This window comes from Grammomys surdaster, unplaced genomic scaffold (assembly GCF_004785775.1).
Source record: "Grammomys surdaster isolate TR1022 unplaced genomic scaffold, NIH_TR_1.0 67, whole genome shotgun sequence".
Taxonomy (NCBI): domain Eukaryota; kingdom Metazoa; phylum Chordata; class Mammalia; order Rodentia; family Muridae; genus Grammomys; species Grammomys surdaster.
Window position 1 is genome coordinate 1,501,190 of NW_021604569.1, and position 15,253 is coordinate 1,516,442.

General features: G+C 36.3%; 2 protein-coding genes across 4 annotated transcripts in view; one reads left to right on the plus strand and one right to left on the minus strand.

The window, feature by feature from the left end:
* Ccdc88a (coiled-coil domain containing 88A) overlaps positions 1–15,253 on the minus strand; it is a 130,684-nt gene that overhangs the window by 108,361 nt on the left and 7,070 nt on the right. The window lies entirely within an intron of this gene.
* On the plus strand, positions 14,781–15,011 carry LOC114629314 (thymosin beta-10). Its single transcript, XM_028777326.1, has one exon. It carries the CDS (start codon positions 14,823–14,825, stop codon positions 14,955–14,957), a length of 135 nt encoding a protein of 44 aa, XP_028633159.1. The 5' UTR covers positions 14,781–14,822; the 3' UTR covers positions 14,958–15,011.

Genomic DNA, 15,253 nt, shown 5'->3' on the forward strand with positions numbered 1-15,253 from the left:
TCCCTCCCCAGTGATGGATTACAGGCATGCACCACCACTGCTCAGCTCCATTCTTACTTTTTAAACACGCACTGTTGTACTTTATTAGGTCAGGCTTTAACTTGTATCTTGTATGAAAAGGCATTTATTACTATAACTGTCTCTTCAACTACTCTACAAAACTTTCTTACTACTTATAACCACAATTCATATATTTTACTTCCAATTCTTCCTTTATACCCTCTTTTGTATACTTCTCATTCCCTTTTTTGTTACTAAAATGTTGATACAGATGCTCAAAAATACAACAAAACAAAACAAAAAAATGAGACCCACAATAACTTCTCTACAAGTTCACAACTCAATACTAGAAGTAAGGTTGCTGAAATGAGAAAAAAAATATTTCAAATTCCCACCTTTAAAAAGAGATTACTGAGTGCCTGAAGGGGTGTTCAGTGGTTAAGGGAACTTGGGTTCTCTGAACCAAACCCAAGTTTGGTTTCCGACAACCAAAGGAGTGACTCACAACTATCTGTAACTCATGTCCAGGGAACCCAAAGCCCTCTTGTAACCTCTGTAGGCACCAGCCACAGACATGGTATACATACATACATGTAGGTAAAGGAGTCTCACATATACACACAAACACACAAGGTGGGAGGAGGTGAATACACAGAGGACTCAAATAAAGCAAGTGAATGAAGTCAGAAAATCAGTTTAGGAAACCCTTCTCAACAAGCACTTCTACTTTGATATCTTTTTATGCATGCTTGCCTTGAGTCTTAGAGGAGACCCTGAATACTGTTGAATGTTTGAGATTAGATGCATTTTGCATTATGAGATGACCATGTACCATTGGGTGTTAAGGGAAGAATGTTACGGTTTGAATGTGAAATGTTTCCCCCAGCTTGTGTTTTGAACACTTAATTCCCAGCTAATTATGTTATTTTACCAAGTTCTGAAAACTTTGGGAGGTGAAACATAGCTGGAGAACTATGTCAGTGGGGGGCAGGTCCTTTCACATATATTATTCCTGGCTACTACCTGGTTTCTGCTTCAACATATAAAAAGCTATCATCCACAACATACCCCCCCACTGCCATGTTTTACCTAAGAACATGGGACCAAACATTAACAGAACTCCCTGAAACCATAAATTAAGAGAAATCTTTTCATCCTTGAGTATACTGGTCTCAGAATAAAGAAAAGTAATTAATTCACTTGGTAGTAAAATATCACTATGTATACAGTCAAATTTTGTGTAATGTTCTTTAGCAATCCAGCTAAATTGATTCTTAAGCACTGTCTACTAGTCAATCTTAAAGGTTCCTAAAGAAAATCTGTAGCTTTTCTATATTGATAGCCAATTACCTCGACACTATTTATTAATGATATACCCAACTCCCACATGTAGGTCTATTTTTGAAATCTAGTCTGATCCTTCTCCTTTTAGTATATTATTGCCATGTTCAGCATGGCTGCCAGGATAGATCTAACTAGGGATGAGGAGATAACAAGGGGATGAGTAAAAAATAGACAGACAGACAGACAGACAGACAGACAAGAGAACCTGGTTCTCTGGTTCTCAACTAGAGACACCTCAGCACTCCAGCTCAGGTAGAATTTATCACAGAGGTATTGCATATAGCAGAACAAGAAGGTAGAGTTATTACATACAGATAAACATGAAGGCAGGGTTTAGCTAATCTTGGTAAGAGCAGTCTCTGTAGGAAAACAGTCTTAGGGCAGAAAAACCATGGAAGACATTTTCTGCACACACTGGCAACGTCCACACTTAGACTAGAGGCTTTGCCATTTCTCCATGTGTCTGAGGCTCTAGGGTCCTTGACATGGCCAGCTCTTATCAATAACATACATCTAACCAGGACCTCTCTTTGTCAGGGCCTTCTCCAATTCCTACATGTTAATATGGAGAATTATATTGTTACATTTCCCAGAACACATCCTCAAAATCTCAAGACTATATATTCTCTCAGGTCTAAGACATAGTATAATAATTATTCCCTGATTTAAAACATAATTTTATTCTATGTTTTTCTGACTCTTGGTCTCTCATTTAACCTGAAAGTTTCTTGACAGAAGCAAAGTATCTTATTAACATTTTATTTTTAGGAGACAGTATAATTCCAGACACAAATATTGTGAGATAAATAATAACTGACTACACACAGGGTTTAATTTTTGTTTGGTTAGTTTTTTGAGATGGTTTGTCTGTTAGAACTAGCTCTGTAGACAAGGATAGCCTCAAACTCAAGAGATCTGCCTTCCTCTGTCTCCCAAATGCTGGGATTAAGAATGTGTACCACCAACATGTCGCGCACACACGCACACACACACACATACACACACATCTCACAGAGGGTTTTCTTTTTAATCTTTTTTTTTCAGTAGTTGTCTTTTAAATACCAACTATTAATTTGTCATTCTTTAATCTACTTGACAGCCTGAACCAGTCATTCCCACTCAAGTTTTTGTGTCACATGAAGTAATTGTTAAAGACAGTTATTCCACTGAATAACAAGATTCCCAAACCACAGTTATGGCATCTGCAAAGGAAATACTGAATATTGCTAAGACAGGCTAAACCTTAACTGTGACTGATTTATGCTTACTACAAGGGAAACAATGAATAGTCAAACAGCCCAAGGCAAATGAGAATTTAGACAGAAGAGCTGTTAAGTCTCTGAAGTAAAAATACCAGTAAGAACTAGCCAGCTGAGCAGTGGTGGCACACGCCTTTAATCCCAGCACTTAAGGCAGAGGCAGGTGGATTTCTGAGTTCAAGGCCAGCCTGGTCTACAGAGTGAGTCCCAGGACAGCCAGGGCTATTCAGAGAACCCTGTCTCAAAAAAAAAAAACCAAAAAAAAAACCAAAAAAAAAAAAAAAACTAGCTGTTTATAAAAAATAATGGTGCTTTGCAACAAAAGTCAGATTACATAGCATAGCAAGCTAATACAAACAGAAACATGACCAGGAAGTCACTGGTAAAACCACAGAAATCTGGAGGGGAATCTTATTCAACTCCAAGTCACTGAGTTAAAAAAGTTAAAAAAGAAAAGACAAAAAGAATAAATACCTACTATACACGTCATATTTCTTAGTGTATCAAAGTGTATTTTTAATTAGGAAACAAACTTGGTAATAAAATGTTAGATATACCTATGGTAAACACAGACACACAGAAACACACATACAGACACACACTTGAAGTCCTAAGCTTTCAGTAAATACCGTAGCTCTCTAGCCATCTTCTATCTTTCATGTAAATTTATATTATATATTTGAATCCCTTTTTACACTTCTCATCTGTTTGTTAACACTGGCATTATTTAGAACTAGAAACTATGTTCCATTATTTTATTGATACCTACACATAATATAAATCAGAAAGCTGAATTCCAAACTGCTTAGATCTACTAAGTTCCTTTGGTCTATTCTTTCTCTGTTTTGTATTTTACAAGATCATTTAGAGAAACAAAAGGCCAACAGGAAGGTTCCATCAGTATTATTTATAAAACCCAAGTGAATAATAAATCACTGTCTATTGTATTATTTGAGATCTTCCGATTCTGTTTCACAGTAAGCAGTCAAGCTAAAGATGATGTACTTCCTTTTTCCTGCCAGTTCATCACGGCGAGGCTTTATAATGAATATGGGTACTGAAATCTAATAATAAAATTTTAATATCACCACTGAAAACGCATAGATGTCAAAATAATTATACATACTTAGCACATAATCCCATATACATTATAGTATAAATCTGAACATGACATGCATTTACCCAACATCTCAAAGTTTTAAATTTTATGCCTGACCTGACACTTGATATATGGAATCTCAACATTCTTTTGCTATTCTAAGAATTTGCACCTATTCATACCTTCAGTTCTGGTTTGACCAAAGAACTTTACATTAAACACAACTTTTAGCTGGGCAGTGGTGGCGCACGTCTTTAATCCCAGCACTTGGGAGGCAGAGGCAGGCGGATTTCTGAGTTCGAGGCCAGCCTGGTCTACAGAGTGAGTTCCAGGACAGGCAGGGCTACACAGAGAAACCCAGTCTCGAAAAACCAAAAAAACAAAAACAAAAACAAAACAAAACAAACAAACAAACAAAAAAACAAAAGGGGAGTTGCTAATTGACAATGGATCTCATTATGTAACCCAAGCTAGCTTCAAACTCCTAATCCTCCCATCACAGTCTCCTGAGTGTTCAGACTCTGATCATCCCCAATACTTTTATATATTAATGAGATAAAAGTTACTTTAGAAACTAGAGGGAAAATGAAAACAACAACTTAAGCTAGAAAAAGAAAAAAGGGGCAGGGTGGGATGAGGGAAAAGTACTTAAAATTATCCCTTATATTTAATAGGGATCTTCAAGAAACAGGAAAAACTATTTTGTTTTATTAAAACTGCTTTGTACCTACAAATCTTTTACGTACACACATGAGATCTGAGGAAATTTCTATGACCTAGAAAATTTGTCTAACAGAAAGTAGAACTGTTTAAATAAACTCTGAACCCCACCAGTTTTAGTTTCCAAACTATTCTGTATCTAACTTAATGCTTTTTTATTGTGAAAATAGAGCTGACAGGTTCCTTCTTAGTTAGAATAAGTGGATATTACATCACAGTTCTAAAATCAAACTTTCTGCACTTGGAAGACAGGATAGCCACTAAGCCTGAGTAAAAAGAGCAATAAACTTTCAATTATAAGGCTCAGGTTTCTGATGTGACGTATGCCTAATTTAATGTTACGCTGCTGCCATATGTTAGGGCCAGGGAAAAAAAGACCTTTCCATCCCAAGGATGTGATCTTTATGTGATAAACACTGCTCTTGGGTAAAACAACCTACAAGAATCTCAAATTCTATATTCCCATGAAAAATATTTTACTATTAAAGAATGAATTTACAGAGTTCCACACAAAAAATATTGCTTTCAGTAACTTCAGGAAAAAGACTACCCAGGTGTGTATGAAACATTATAGAGTAATACAATGTAGACAATGATCATTGTTTTGTGATAAGCCTGTTAGAAGGACAGGATAAGCAGAAATACAGATGCATTACCTACTACTATAAAAAATAAAAGTCTAAAAATGATATATGATGAGTGTGTATACATCTGGATGTCTCTGTATGTGTGTGTTTAGTAACAGAAAAAATACTATTTACAAAACAAGCTACAACTTTCTTTGTTGGAGAACTGAACTGAGATGCAAAGAGAAGCAGTGGTTTTCACTACAGGCCTTTAACCAGATAAAAATACTCTTTTAAAAGATTGAAAAGCAACCAAAAAGTCTTTTTGCTTTATTAATCTTATTTACTTTATTTCTAGGGGCAAATACTAGTAATTTTGTCTGATAGTTATATATCTAAAGTACACATTTAATGAAACTATACTATGCCTTATGATTACTGACCTTAGAAGTTTAGAGTCACAAGACCCTAATAAATTAATCTGTACCTTAAATAGACATAAATATGCCCATTCCTCTGTGTAGTTTAAGTAATTTAAACATATACTATACATTAATGCATGTATGCATATGTATATATATAATTTATATATAAATAAAATCTCTGTAAAATATTCTTAAAAATACCCAAGAATTTTAAAAAACAATATAGCCTGTAAAGTATTCTAAACAGTCTGTCTTTAATAATTCAAATGTAAAAAAGATTATTTTAGAATGATCGTAAAAAAATTTATAAGGCCCCTTTTGTAAGCATACTGCTTCTTAAAAATAATTATCTTTGGAAAAGCCTTATAAAAAAGAGTAGCTACTAAACATTATGCATGAGAAGCATAAACAAGTACCTTTTTACTCAAACACTGCTATTTCCAAACTAACACAATCACAAATCAACCAGTTGTTCTTACAAGAAGAAAAAGAATGTTTTAGCAGCAAAGAGCCTAGCAATACAGGTCAAGTCTGTCTAGCAAAACAATTTACCAGTAAAATAGAGCCTTAAGCAAGCTACTTGCAAATGACCTACTTACAACACGTTGCATTAGCTCCAATTAAAGAATATTCAGGTAGGTAAACATGTTACCTCACCACTGCATACATCTATTTTATTATTAAGAAAAATATAAATAAAAAGTTGGTAAACTTGTGACATGAATAGTTTAAAATCTGTGCTGGTACAAATCAGAATTATGTCTTTACTTATTCATTGGCTAATAACTATGGAAAACAGAAATCTGATAGTTTTAATGGTGTTATGCTCTTCTCCACGGACTCCAAGCCTGTCATGCCTCCTCTTGGTCCATCTGTTCTGTGTTTGTGCTTGAACTCTGGTGCTTGGCCATCAGTGCTTTAGCAACATGTGTTCATATTTCTGATCCTACCACTCTAGCTTAAAATTACTTGTATATAATTCTTGTTTTTTATTATTGTGATAATTTTACATTTTGTAAATACATACATTTAATTATAAGACATTTGAAATAACTGATTTATATATCTAATATTATGCTGGCAGTTTTTAAATTTCAATTTCACAATCCTTTTCCACTTTTTTTATAATAATTGTTTATTGTTTTGAAATTATAGTATAATTACATCATGTCTCCCATTCCCTTTTCTTCCTTTAACCCCACTCATATGCCATTCTGACCCCTCTCAAATTAATGGTCTCTCTTGGTTTTTTTTTTTTTTTTTTTTACTTTTTTAATGGATATTTTACTTATTTACAATACAGATGTCATCCCCTTTCTCCATTTCCCCTCCCTAGAAACCTCTATCCCATCCCCCCTCCACCTTTATGCTTTTAATGATACTATTAATGATAACTACTTTTTATAAAACAAAAATGCGATTAGTAGAAGTGACAAGTCTGTATATCTCTGTAAATGTCTTTAGTGTTTGCCTTGATGGAAGGTAGCAAGATTCTTGTACCTGTTTCTGTATTCGATGTGTTGATACATTGTTTTGCTTGAAGTATAAAAGGAAGATCTACTTTTCATGCAAATAGGCAAACAGAAAAAGACTGTTATATATTACAGCCTTTCAAATTGTTATTGACATTATTATTGTATACTCCCAAAATCCAATAAGAAGTACTGTCTTACCAGTTGGTTGTAATATGGATAATGAAACTTATCTTTTCTTACTTTGAAATAAAAACCTATTGATCCAATGCCATTCACTGAACAATACAGGCAAGGAAAGAGTGGTAAGAGTGGTGAGGAAAGGAGAACAGAGGAGGGAAGGGTGGAAGGAAGGAGGAAAAGAAAGGAAAGACAAACCTCAGTTGTCTATCTAGTATGGTAAGTACATGTATATATGTAGGTTTCTTATAGCTCAGGTACAGGTGATTTTAAATATACCAGCTGGGCCTAGTGGGACACACTTGTTGTCTTAGCACTAGAGGCTGAGGCAGGAAAATCATGAGTTAAAGCAACCTTGGTTATAGTAAATTTGTGGCAAGTCTGTGGACCCAAGATCAGTTCTCAGCACCCATATGGTAGCTTACAAAAATCCATTAACTCTAGTTCCAGGGAATTCAACCTCTTCTGATCTTAGGCACCAGACACACATGTTACACACATGGAGGCAAAACATTCAGGACACATAAAAATAAATAAGTAAACAAATAAATATGTCTTTAAATAGCGAGATGTCAATTTTTTCTATAACTCAAACCTCATCTTAGAAACAAATACAATTAGTTCTTTTAGGAATATATGTCTGTCCCAAATAATCACAATCCATCAGTTGTTCTTTCAAGTAAAAATACTGTCCCATAAAATTACTTGTTCAGTTTGCAATTCAAAATTTCATGAAGTATTTCTTTCTTTCTTTCTTTCTTTTTTTTTTGGCTTTTCGAGACAGGGTTTCTCTGTGTAGCCCTGGCTGTCCTAGAACTCAGAAATCCGCCTGCCTCTGCCTCCCAAGTGCTGGGATTAAAGGCGTGCGCCACCACCGCCTGGCTCATGAAGTATTTCCTAGAGATAACAATACTTCATTATGTAATGCTTTTATAGATAGTGTCCATTAAAAAGACATATTAAACATTAATTAGGGGCCAGAGAGAGAGAGAGTTCTATGGTTAAGAGCACTGACTATTCTTTCAAAGGATGTGAAATACCTTCACAGTGGCTCACAACTGTCTGTAACTCCAGTTCCAGGGAACCAGACACCTGTTCTAACTTTTGTGAGCAATAGGCACATACACCATGTACACAAAAAACACCCATAACATACAAAATAAAAACAAATAAATACTTTAAAAAGACATATTTTAATTAGACAAGCTTGGCCAGACACAGCAGCTTACACCTGTGTTCTCAGCATTTTAAGAAATGGAAAGAGGAAGATTACCATAAGGTTAAGGCCAACTTGGGCTACACAGTAAGTTCCAGTCCAGCCTGGGCTACAAAGCAAGAATCTGTCTCAAACAAAATAAAACAAAAGACAAGCTTGAACTCTAAGAACTGATTCATTATTTTTATGTGAAAACAAATTTTAACTATAAGTACCATAATGTGAATAATCTATCAACCACAAACACAATGTGCTACAATTCCTTGATCATGCCAAGGTGACAACAGCTTCACCCACATATATGTATCTATGTGTGTATGTATTTGTAGACAGGGTCTCTCTATTTAGCTCAAATAAATAAAAATAACTCTGACCTCAGACAACCTTCAGACTCCTAAGTGGCAGGGTTTGCCAATCTCACCTTGAGAACTATTACATTAGACAAATCAACTCATGTTCTTGGCCTGTTCATCTGTGGTGGAGCTTTAATCCACCATCTTGAACCTTAAGATAAAGTCAGAGAGGCTTGTTTTCATTAGTAACTTGGGATATATATGTGCTCCAGATCTAGTTTAGAGATGACAAGTGTAAAGGCTGCTGATATAAAATTGGTTTGCCATTTTCAACATACTAGTAAAGTACTTCCAACAGATTAATATTAACTATATTATAAAGCCACCAATTTAAGATAAAATTTTTAAAATAATTTTTATTTTATGTACATTGGTGTTCTGCCTGCTTGTATGTGTGTATGTGGGTATCAGTTCTTCTAGAATTGGAATTACAGATAGTTGTGAGCTGTCATGTGGATGCTGGGAATTAAACCTGAGTCCTCTGAAAGAGCAACCTGTGCTCTTAACTGCTGAGCCAACTCTCCATGCCCTAAAAGATATTTATTAAAATACTGCCAAAGACAGGCAAAAAAAAAAAAAAGAAATATAATAAAAAAGGATCCAGACAAACACATGCAATACTTGAAAAGTTATAATTTACTAAAACAGCTTAGAGGAAAGCTACATATACAGAAACAAAGTTGCAGAAAAGTCTACAAGAGAAAACCTATTTGGTGCACTTCTACTCTACTAAAATGAGTCACTAGTTTATACATGATGGAAGATTTATAATGTGTTCAAATTAGCCAAGGACACCAAAACCGATGCATACAATGTTGAAAAGAAAAAAGTAGGCTGGAAAGATACTGTGATGGCTATTCCTGGTTGTCAACTTGATTATATCTGGAATGAACTACAATCCAGAAATGGAGGGCACACCTGTGATCTAAATCTTGAGGCTGGAAGACAGGTTTCTGACCTGGATCTTGGCATGGAGATCTTGAAGCATAGTGGCTATGAAACTCTTAGGCCCAGGCAAAGTAGCATACGCCTTTAATTCCAGGAGACTGAGGAAGGCTGATCTCCAAGTTTAAGGTCAGCCTGGGGCAAAGCAAGTTTTAGATTTAGGTGTGATGGTACACACCTTTAATCTGGGCCACATCTTCTTTTGCTGGAGGCCTCCATAAGGACACTGGAAGAAGGAAAATTCACTCTTCTTGCACTTACTTGCCAGCACATCTGTTGGATCCTACTTCTACAGAAGACCAGCAGAAACAACTAGCTTCATGGGACTGAGCAACTACTATACTTTTTGACTTCCTATTCACAGCTGCCCATTGTTGGATTAGTTGGACTACAGACTGTAAATCATCACAATAAATTCCCTTAATATATAGAGATATTCTTTAAGTTATGTGACTCTAGAGAACCCTAACTAAGACATATGTGCCCCCCAAGAGTTAAGAGCACATAATGACCTTGCAGATTACTGAGGTTCAGTTCCTAGCACTCATGTAGGGCAGCTTACAATTGCCAATAATTCCAGTTCCAAAAGAACCCAAGTCACTCTTTTGGCCTCTAAGAGCATCCACATGAGACACAGACACAGACTGCAATCAGTTTTTGGCCACTTTGTGGGTTCTTTTTTTCTTCCACCCTTCTTCACCCATTTCCCACTCTTTCAACCCCCTAACACTAGATAGGATATAAAAAGGATAAGGGGAAAGGGGGATGTTATCATTAGATTATTTCCTGCTGATTAGGGGCACTGAGTTCCTTGGGGCAAGTTTGATCTTTGCTGTCAGAATATCTAATTTCTTCTTGTTTCTTCTTTGTAAACAACAAACCAAGACAAACAGCAACCAACAAAACCTACAGCAACCAACAACAACCCACCCCACCTCTTGGGGCTCTAGCATTTCTATTCCCTCTGAAAAGTCCCCAGAATTCCAAATGCCCACAATTGAAGAAACTACCCATAGCTGGCAACATCACACCCCTGCTAGATAGAGCATGAGGCAAATGACAGTCAGCTGTTGTGGACAATCTGAAGCAGCCCCATATCCTACTCCTGGGATTAAAATGAAAACACTCTGTGTTTTTCAAAGAAACCAAAACTCCAAAATTACTATAACAGATACCCTTTTGTTTTATTTTGTTTTGTTTTCAATGTGCTGGCTGTGATAATATATGCCAGCAATCAAACTACTGGAGACAGGCAAGAAGATCATGAGTTGGAGGACAGCCTGGGCTCTATCTTTTTTTAAAAGTCAGGTGTGATAGCTCATGACTGTAAATCCCAATATTTGGGACCACCTAGACCTCACTGTAAGACCCTGCCTCAAAAACATACATACAAAAAAGAATAAGACACTCTAATAGATATTACAGGCGTATACCACCATGCCCAGCTTTTTAAAGTTTTAATGTAAGTATGGAAACAAATTTCTCCATTGTAGAAAAACAAGACAACCGTCTAGCTAACTATGCAACTACTACCAGAATCTTCTTCCAGAATATAACTCAAAAAATACTTATGGGCTGGGTATGGAGGTATATACGTTAATCCAAGGAGACCAAAGCAGGCAGATGTCTATGAGTTTAAAGACAGCCAGGGCTACAGAGTGAGACTTCCTTTGAAAAACAACAGTGAACAAAGTATACAATTTATGGTTTACAGAGTCATTATAAAACAGTGATTAAGTCTTTCCTTATAGTAAAATTTACTGAAATCAGTACTGCCCTAACTCTGAAATGCAGTTTTACAGCTCTTAGCATAGATACAACTTTGAACTTTACAATTATTTGAAAGTACAGCACAAAAATCACTAGTTACAAACTTAAAATGTGAACTGGGTTTGCAAGATGGCTCATCAGATAAAAGTGCTTGCTGACCAACAACACAAGCTTGACAATCTGAGTTCAATGCAAGCACCCATGTAAAAGCAAAAGGAGAAAACTAACTCCACAAAGTTATCCTCTAACCTCCACAATAATGATATTTTAATTTTTATAAAATGTAAATTAATTCCTAAAAATTGTTGTCTCTTAGATAAATTATATAAATGGAGACTCACAAGTATTCCAACATCCTAAAGAATAACTGTAATAGTATATCCTTAAAGTTCTTACTTATTAAATAAATTTGAAAGTGAAATATGCACTTTTATCAGAAAGGAAAGCTTGAACAAATGTGCAAATATGTAGGGTAGTGGTTTGATTAGTGGGCTTATATATTTTTTTTGGGGGGGGGTTGGTTTTTGGAGACAGGGTTTCTCTGTGTAGCCCTGGCTGTCCTGGAACTCACTCTATAGACCAGGCTATCCTTGAACTCTCGAACTCAGAGATCCGCCTGCCTCTGCCTCCCAAGGGCTCATATATTTTAATGCTTGGTCATTAGAGAATGGTGCTACTTGACAGGGATTAGGAGGTGTGGCCTTTCAGGAAATGGTTGTGGCCTTGTTGGAGGAAGTGTGTCAATGGGAGTGGGCTTTGGGGTTTAAAAAGCTCAAGCCAGGCCCAGTTTATCTTCTCTTCCTGCTGCCAGCATCTGGATGTAGAACTCTCAGTGACTATGTCTACCTACATGTCACCATGTGGATAACTGACTAACTTTTTGAAACTGTAAGCAAGGCTCAATCAAATGTTTTCCTTTGTAAGAGTTGCTGTGGTCATGGTGTCTTCACAGCAATAGAACATTGACTATGACACATAGCTACTGAAATATTCTCAAAGAAAACTAGAGATACTGATGTTTTACACATTTAAATGTTCTTAGTTGAAAATTATAACAAATAAAGGCAAATTAAACACTTTCTTTAAAATTAACATTCCTCTGCAGAAACATACTTTAAAAAAACTGTCTACTCCACTTTGGGCTTGGCATCATCTTTCGCACTGTCATTTACACATGTGATCTAGAATGTCACCCATTGCCTGACCATGGCTCTTCATCTGTTCATTCTCCAATCACAAGCTCGGCCTGATCTAGGACCCTCCCACCACCACACTACTCACCATCCCTCTTGCTTGTTCTTACACCTGTTCCCACCTCAGCTTCAAGCACTGCTACAATTTAAAACGAACCCATTTACTGATGTAGACTCAGTACTTAACAATAGTGACTTATTCAATTAGATTAAATAAAGTTATATACTAAATATCAAATGTATACACTAGATTACACACGGAATCTATTTTTGTAAATTAAGGCTGAAATGATTTTCCAAACTAATACTTTAATCTCCTATTAAGAAACTGCAAATGGTTCTCAAATGACTGTCATATACAACCAAAACTATACTAATTTTCAAATTTGCCATAATCTAGTTTATTCTGCCTATGCAACTTTGTGTGTGTGTGAGTGTGTGTGTGTGTGTATGTGTAAAAATACCCTTCTCTTTCTATAATTATCCAAATCTAGTTATCTTTCAAGGATTGATTCAAATCTAAATTCTTCTTTGTATTGATTCCTATGAATATACACACTCCACAAGCTAAACCTACCTTGTAAATATCAGGACTTACTAATGTATTCCCACTATCTATACTCTGGTATTTTACTTTAGTTCATTCGTCCTTTTTAATTCAGACTTTGTAAATATGTGTTTCTATACAACTTCTTATCCTTCATTCTCTGAAAATAACCCATCTTAATAAAAGACTAAGTAAGACTCAGCACCTAAATCTAAAGCATCTTTCTTTCCTTTCAGTGTCCATTGTGGGGAAAATGGTTATGTTGCCAACAGCATACTGCATTTCAACTTCTTCTCTAGCTTTTATTACGAAATTATGTCACATTAAAAGATTACATTAACAATTTTTTCCCTGAAGCACTACTGAAATATTCTGGAAATTTTTATTATTCAATATAATGATGTTTATAAACCTATAAATTACCATCTTTCTTTTTACACAAAATTAGTTTAGTAACACTGTTAAATTAGCTAACTATTATTTTGTTTTCCTTTTTAGTTTTTAATCATACTCATTTCTACCTTTAGTGGTAACCAAGAGATCACGGCTTCCTAAAGAATAATAAGCTTAGTTCCTTCTCTGTAGTGAGAATTTTTGTTTCTTTAAAAATCCAGTTATGTTATGTGAATACGTTTTTGTTTTAATCTCAGGTGTGGGTTAAGAGGCTGCTTCACAGCAGGTGACTATGATTTGCTTCTTGCTTTAGCAGGCGCATGGTTTTAGCAGCTGCAGATAGTTTCTGCGAGTATATGACATTTGGAATTCTGGCAATTTTCAGAGGGTATATAAATGCTAGGACCCTGAGATGGGCAGGAGGTGCATACCAAGGAAGCTACTGTTGGTTCCTGCTGCTGCAGTCTGTCAAGTGGTCATGAACAAAGAGACAAGAAGAAGTTGGATATCCTGATGATGAAGGCTGGACTTGCCCTAAGGAACCTGATACCCCAATCAGCAAGAAGTAGTTTGAAAAGGTCTACCTACCCCTCCTTTCCCATCTAATCTTCTTTCTCTCCTACCTAGTGCTAGGGGGTTGGAAGGGATCAGGGCGGAATAAGGTTTAGAAAGGTGGCAGATATAAGAACTCAAGTGGGGGGGGGGCAGGAATGCAAGCCTATACTTCTGACTTTGGTTATCTCTAGTCCACTCAACTTACTTTATCTGTTAGCAACTGTCTTGATTTTGGCCTTAATCACTACTCAAATTTCAAATTCTCTAAGTCCTCCCGACTTCAATTTTCTACTCCTTTTCATTTTGTTTCTTCCCAAACCTACTGTTTCTTCATTCTTACTGCAACAGCTAGTCCCCACTTTTTCAACTGTAAGTTACAGCCTCATTTGGAGTCATAAAACTGAATGGAGGGTTTTGAAAATTATTGGCAGTATTCCATTGTATGGATACAATACAGCTTATCCATTTATCTTTCAAAGGCTATTGTGGTTACTTTTAGTTTGGGAAAACTATGAATAAAGGTCCTATAAATATTTTTGTGCTGTCTTTTGTATGAATGCAAGTTTTCACCTCATTCAGACAAATTCCTACAAGTGGATTGCTAATTCATATGGTAAGACAAAGTTTAGTTTTGTAAGAAACTGTCAAAATGTTTCCTAAAGCCCAACTTCTTAAAAATGTGAATTGTAATCTCATATGAAAGCAACACGGTCTCTTGCTGCAGCAACGCGAGTGGGAGCACCTGGAGCGCGAGCTCGGAACGAGAATCCACGAGTTGTAAGAAAATGGCAGACAAGCCGGATATGGGGGAAATCGCCAGCTTCGATAAGGCCAAGCTGAAGAAAACCGAGACGCAGGAGAAGAACACCCTGCCGACCAAAGAGACCATTGAACAGGAAAAGAGGAGTGAAATCTCCTAAAAGCCTAGGAAGATTTCCCCATCCCACCTCACCCCGTCATCTCCAAGACCCCCTCGTGATGTGGAGGAAGAGCCACCTGCAAGATGGACTCGAGCCACAAGCTGCACTGTGAACCCGGGCACTCCGTGCTGATGCCACCGGCCTGCGGGTCTCTGAAGGGGACCCCCACTAATCGGACTGCCAAATTTCACCTGTTTGCCCTGGGATATTATAGAAAATTATTTGTATGATTGATGAAAATAAAACACACCTCGTGGCAAAAAAAAAAAAAAAAAAAAAAAAAAAAAGAAAGCAAC

Coding starts and splice junctions, on each gene's coding strand:
- LOC114629314 (XM_028777326.1), top strand. CDS start 14,823: ATGGCAGACAAGCCGGATATGGGGGAAATCGCCAGCTTCGATAAGGCC.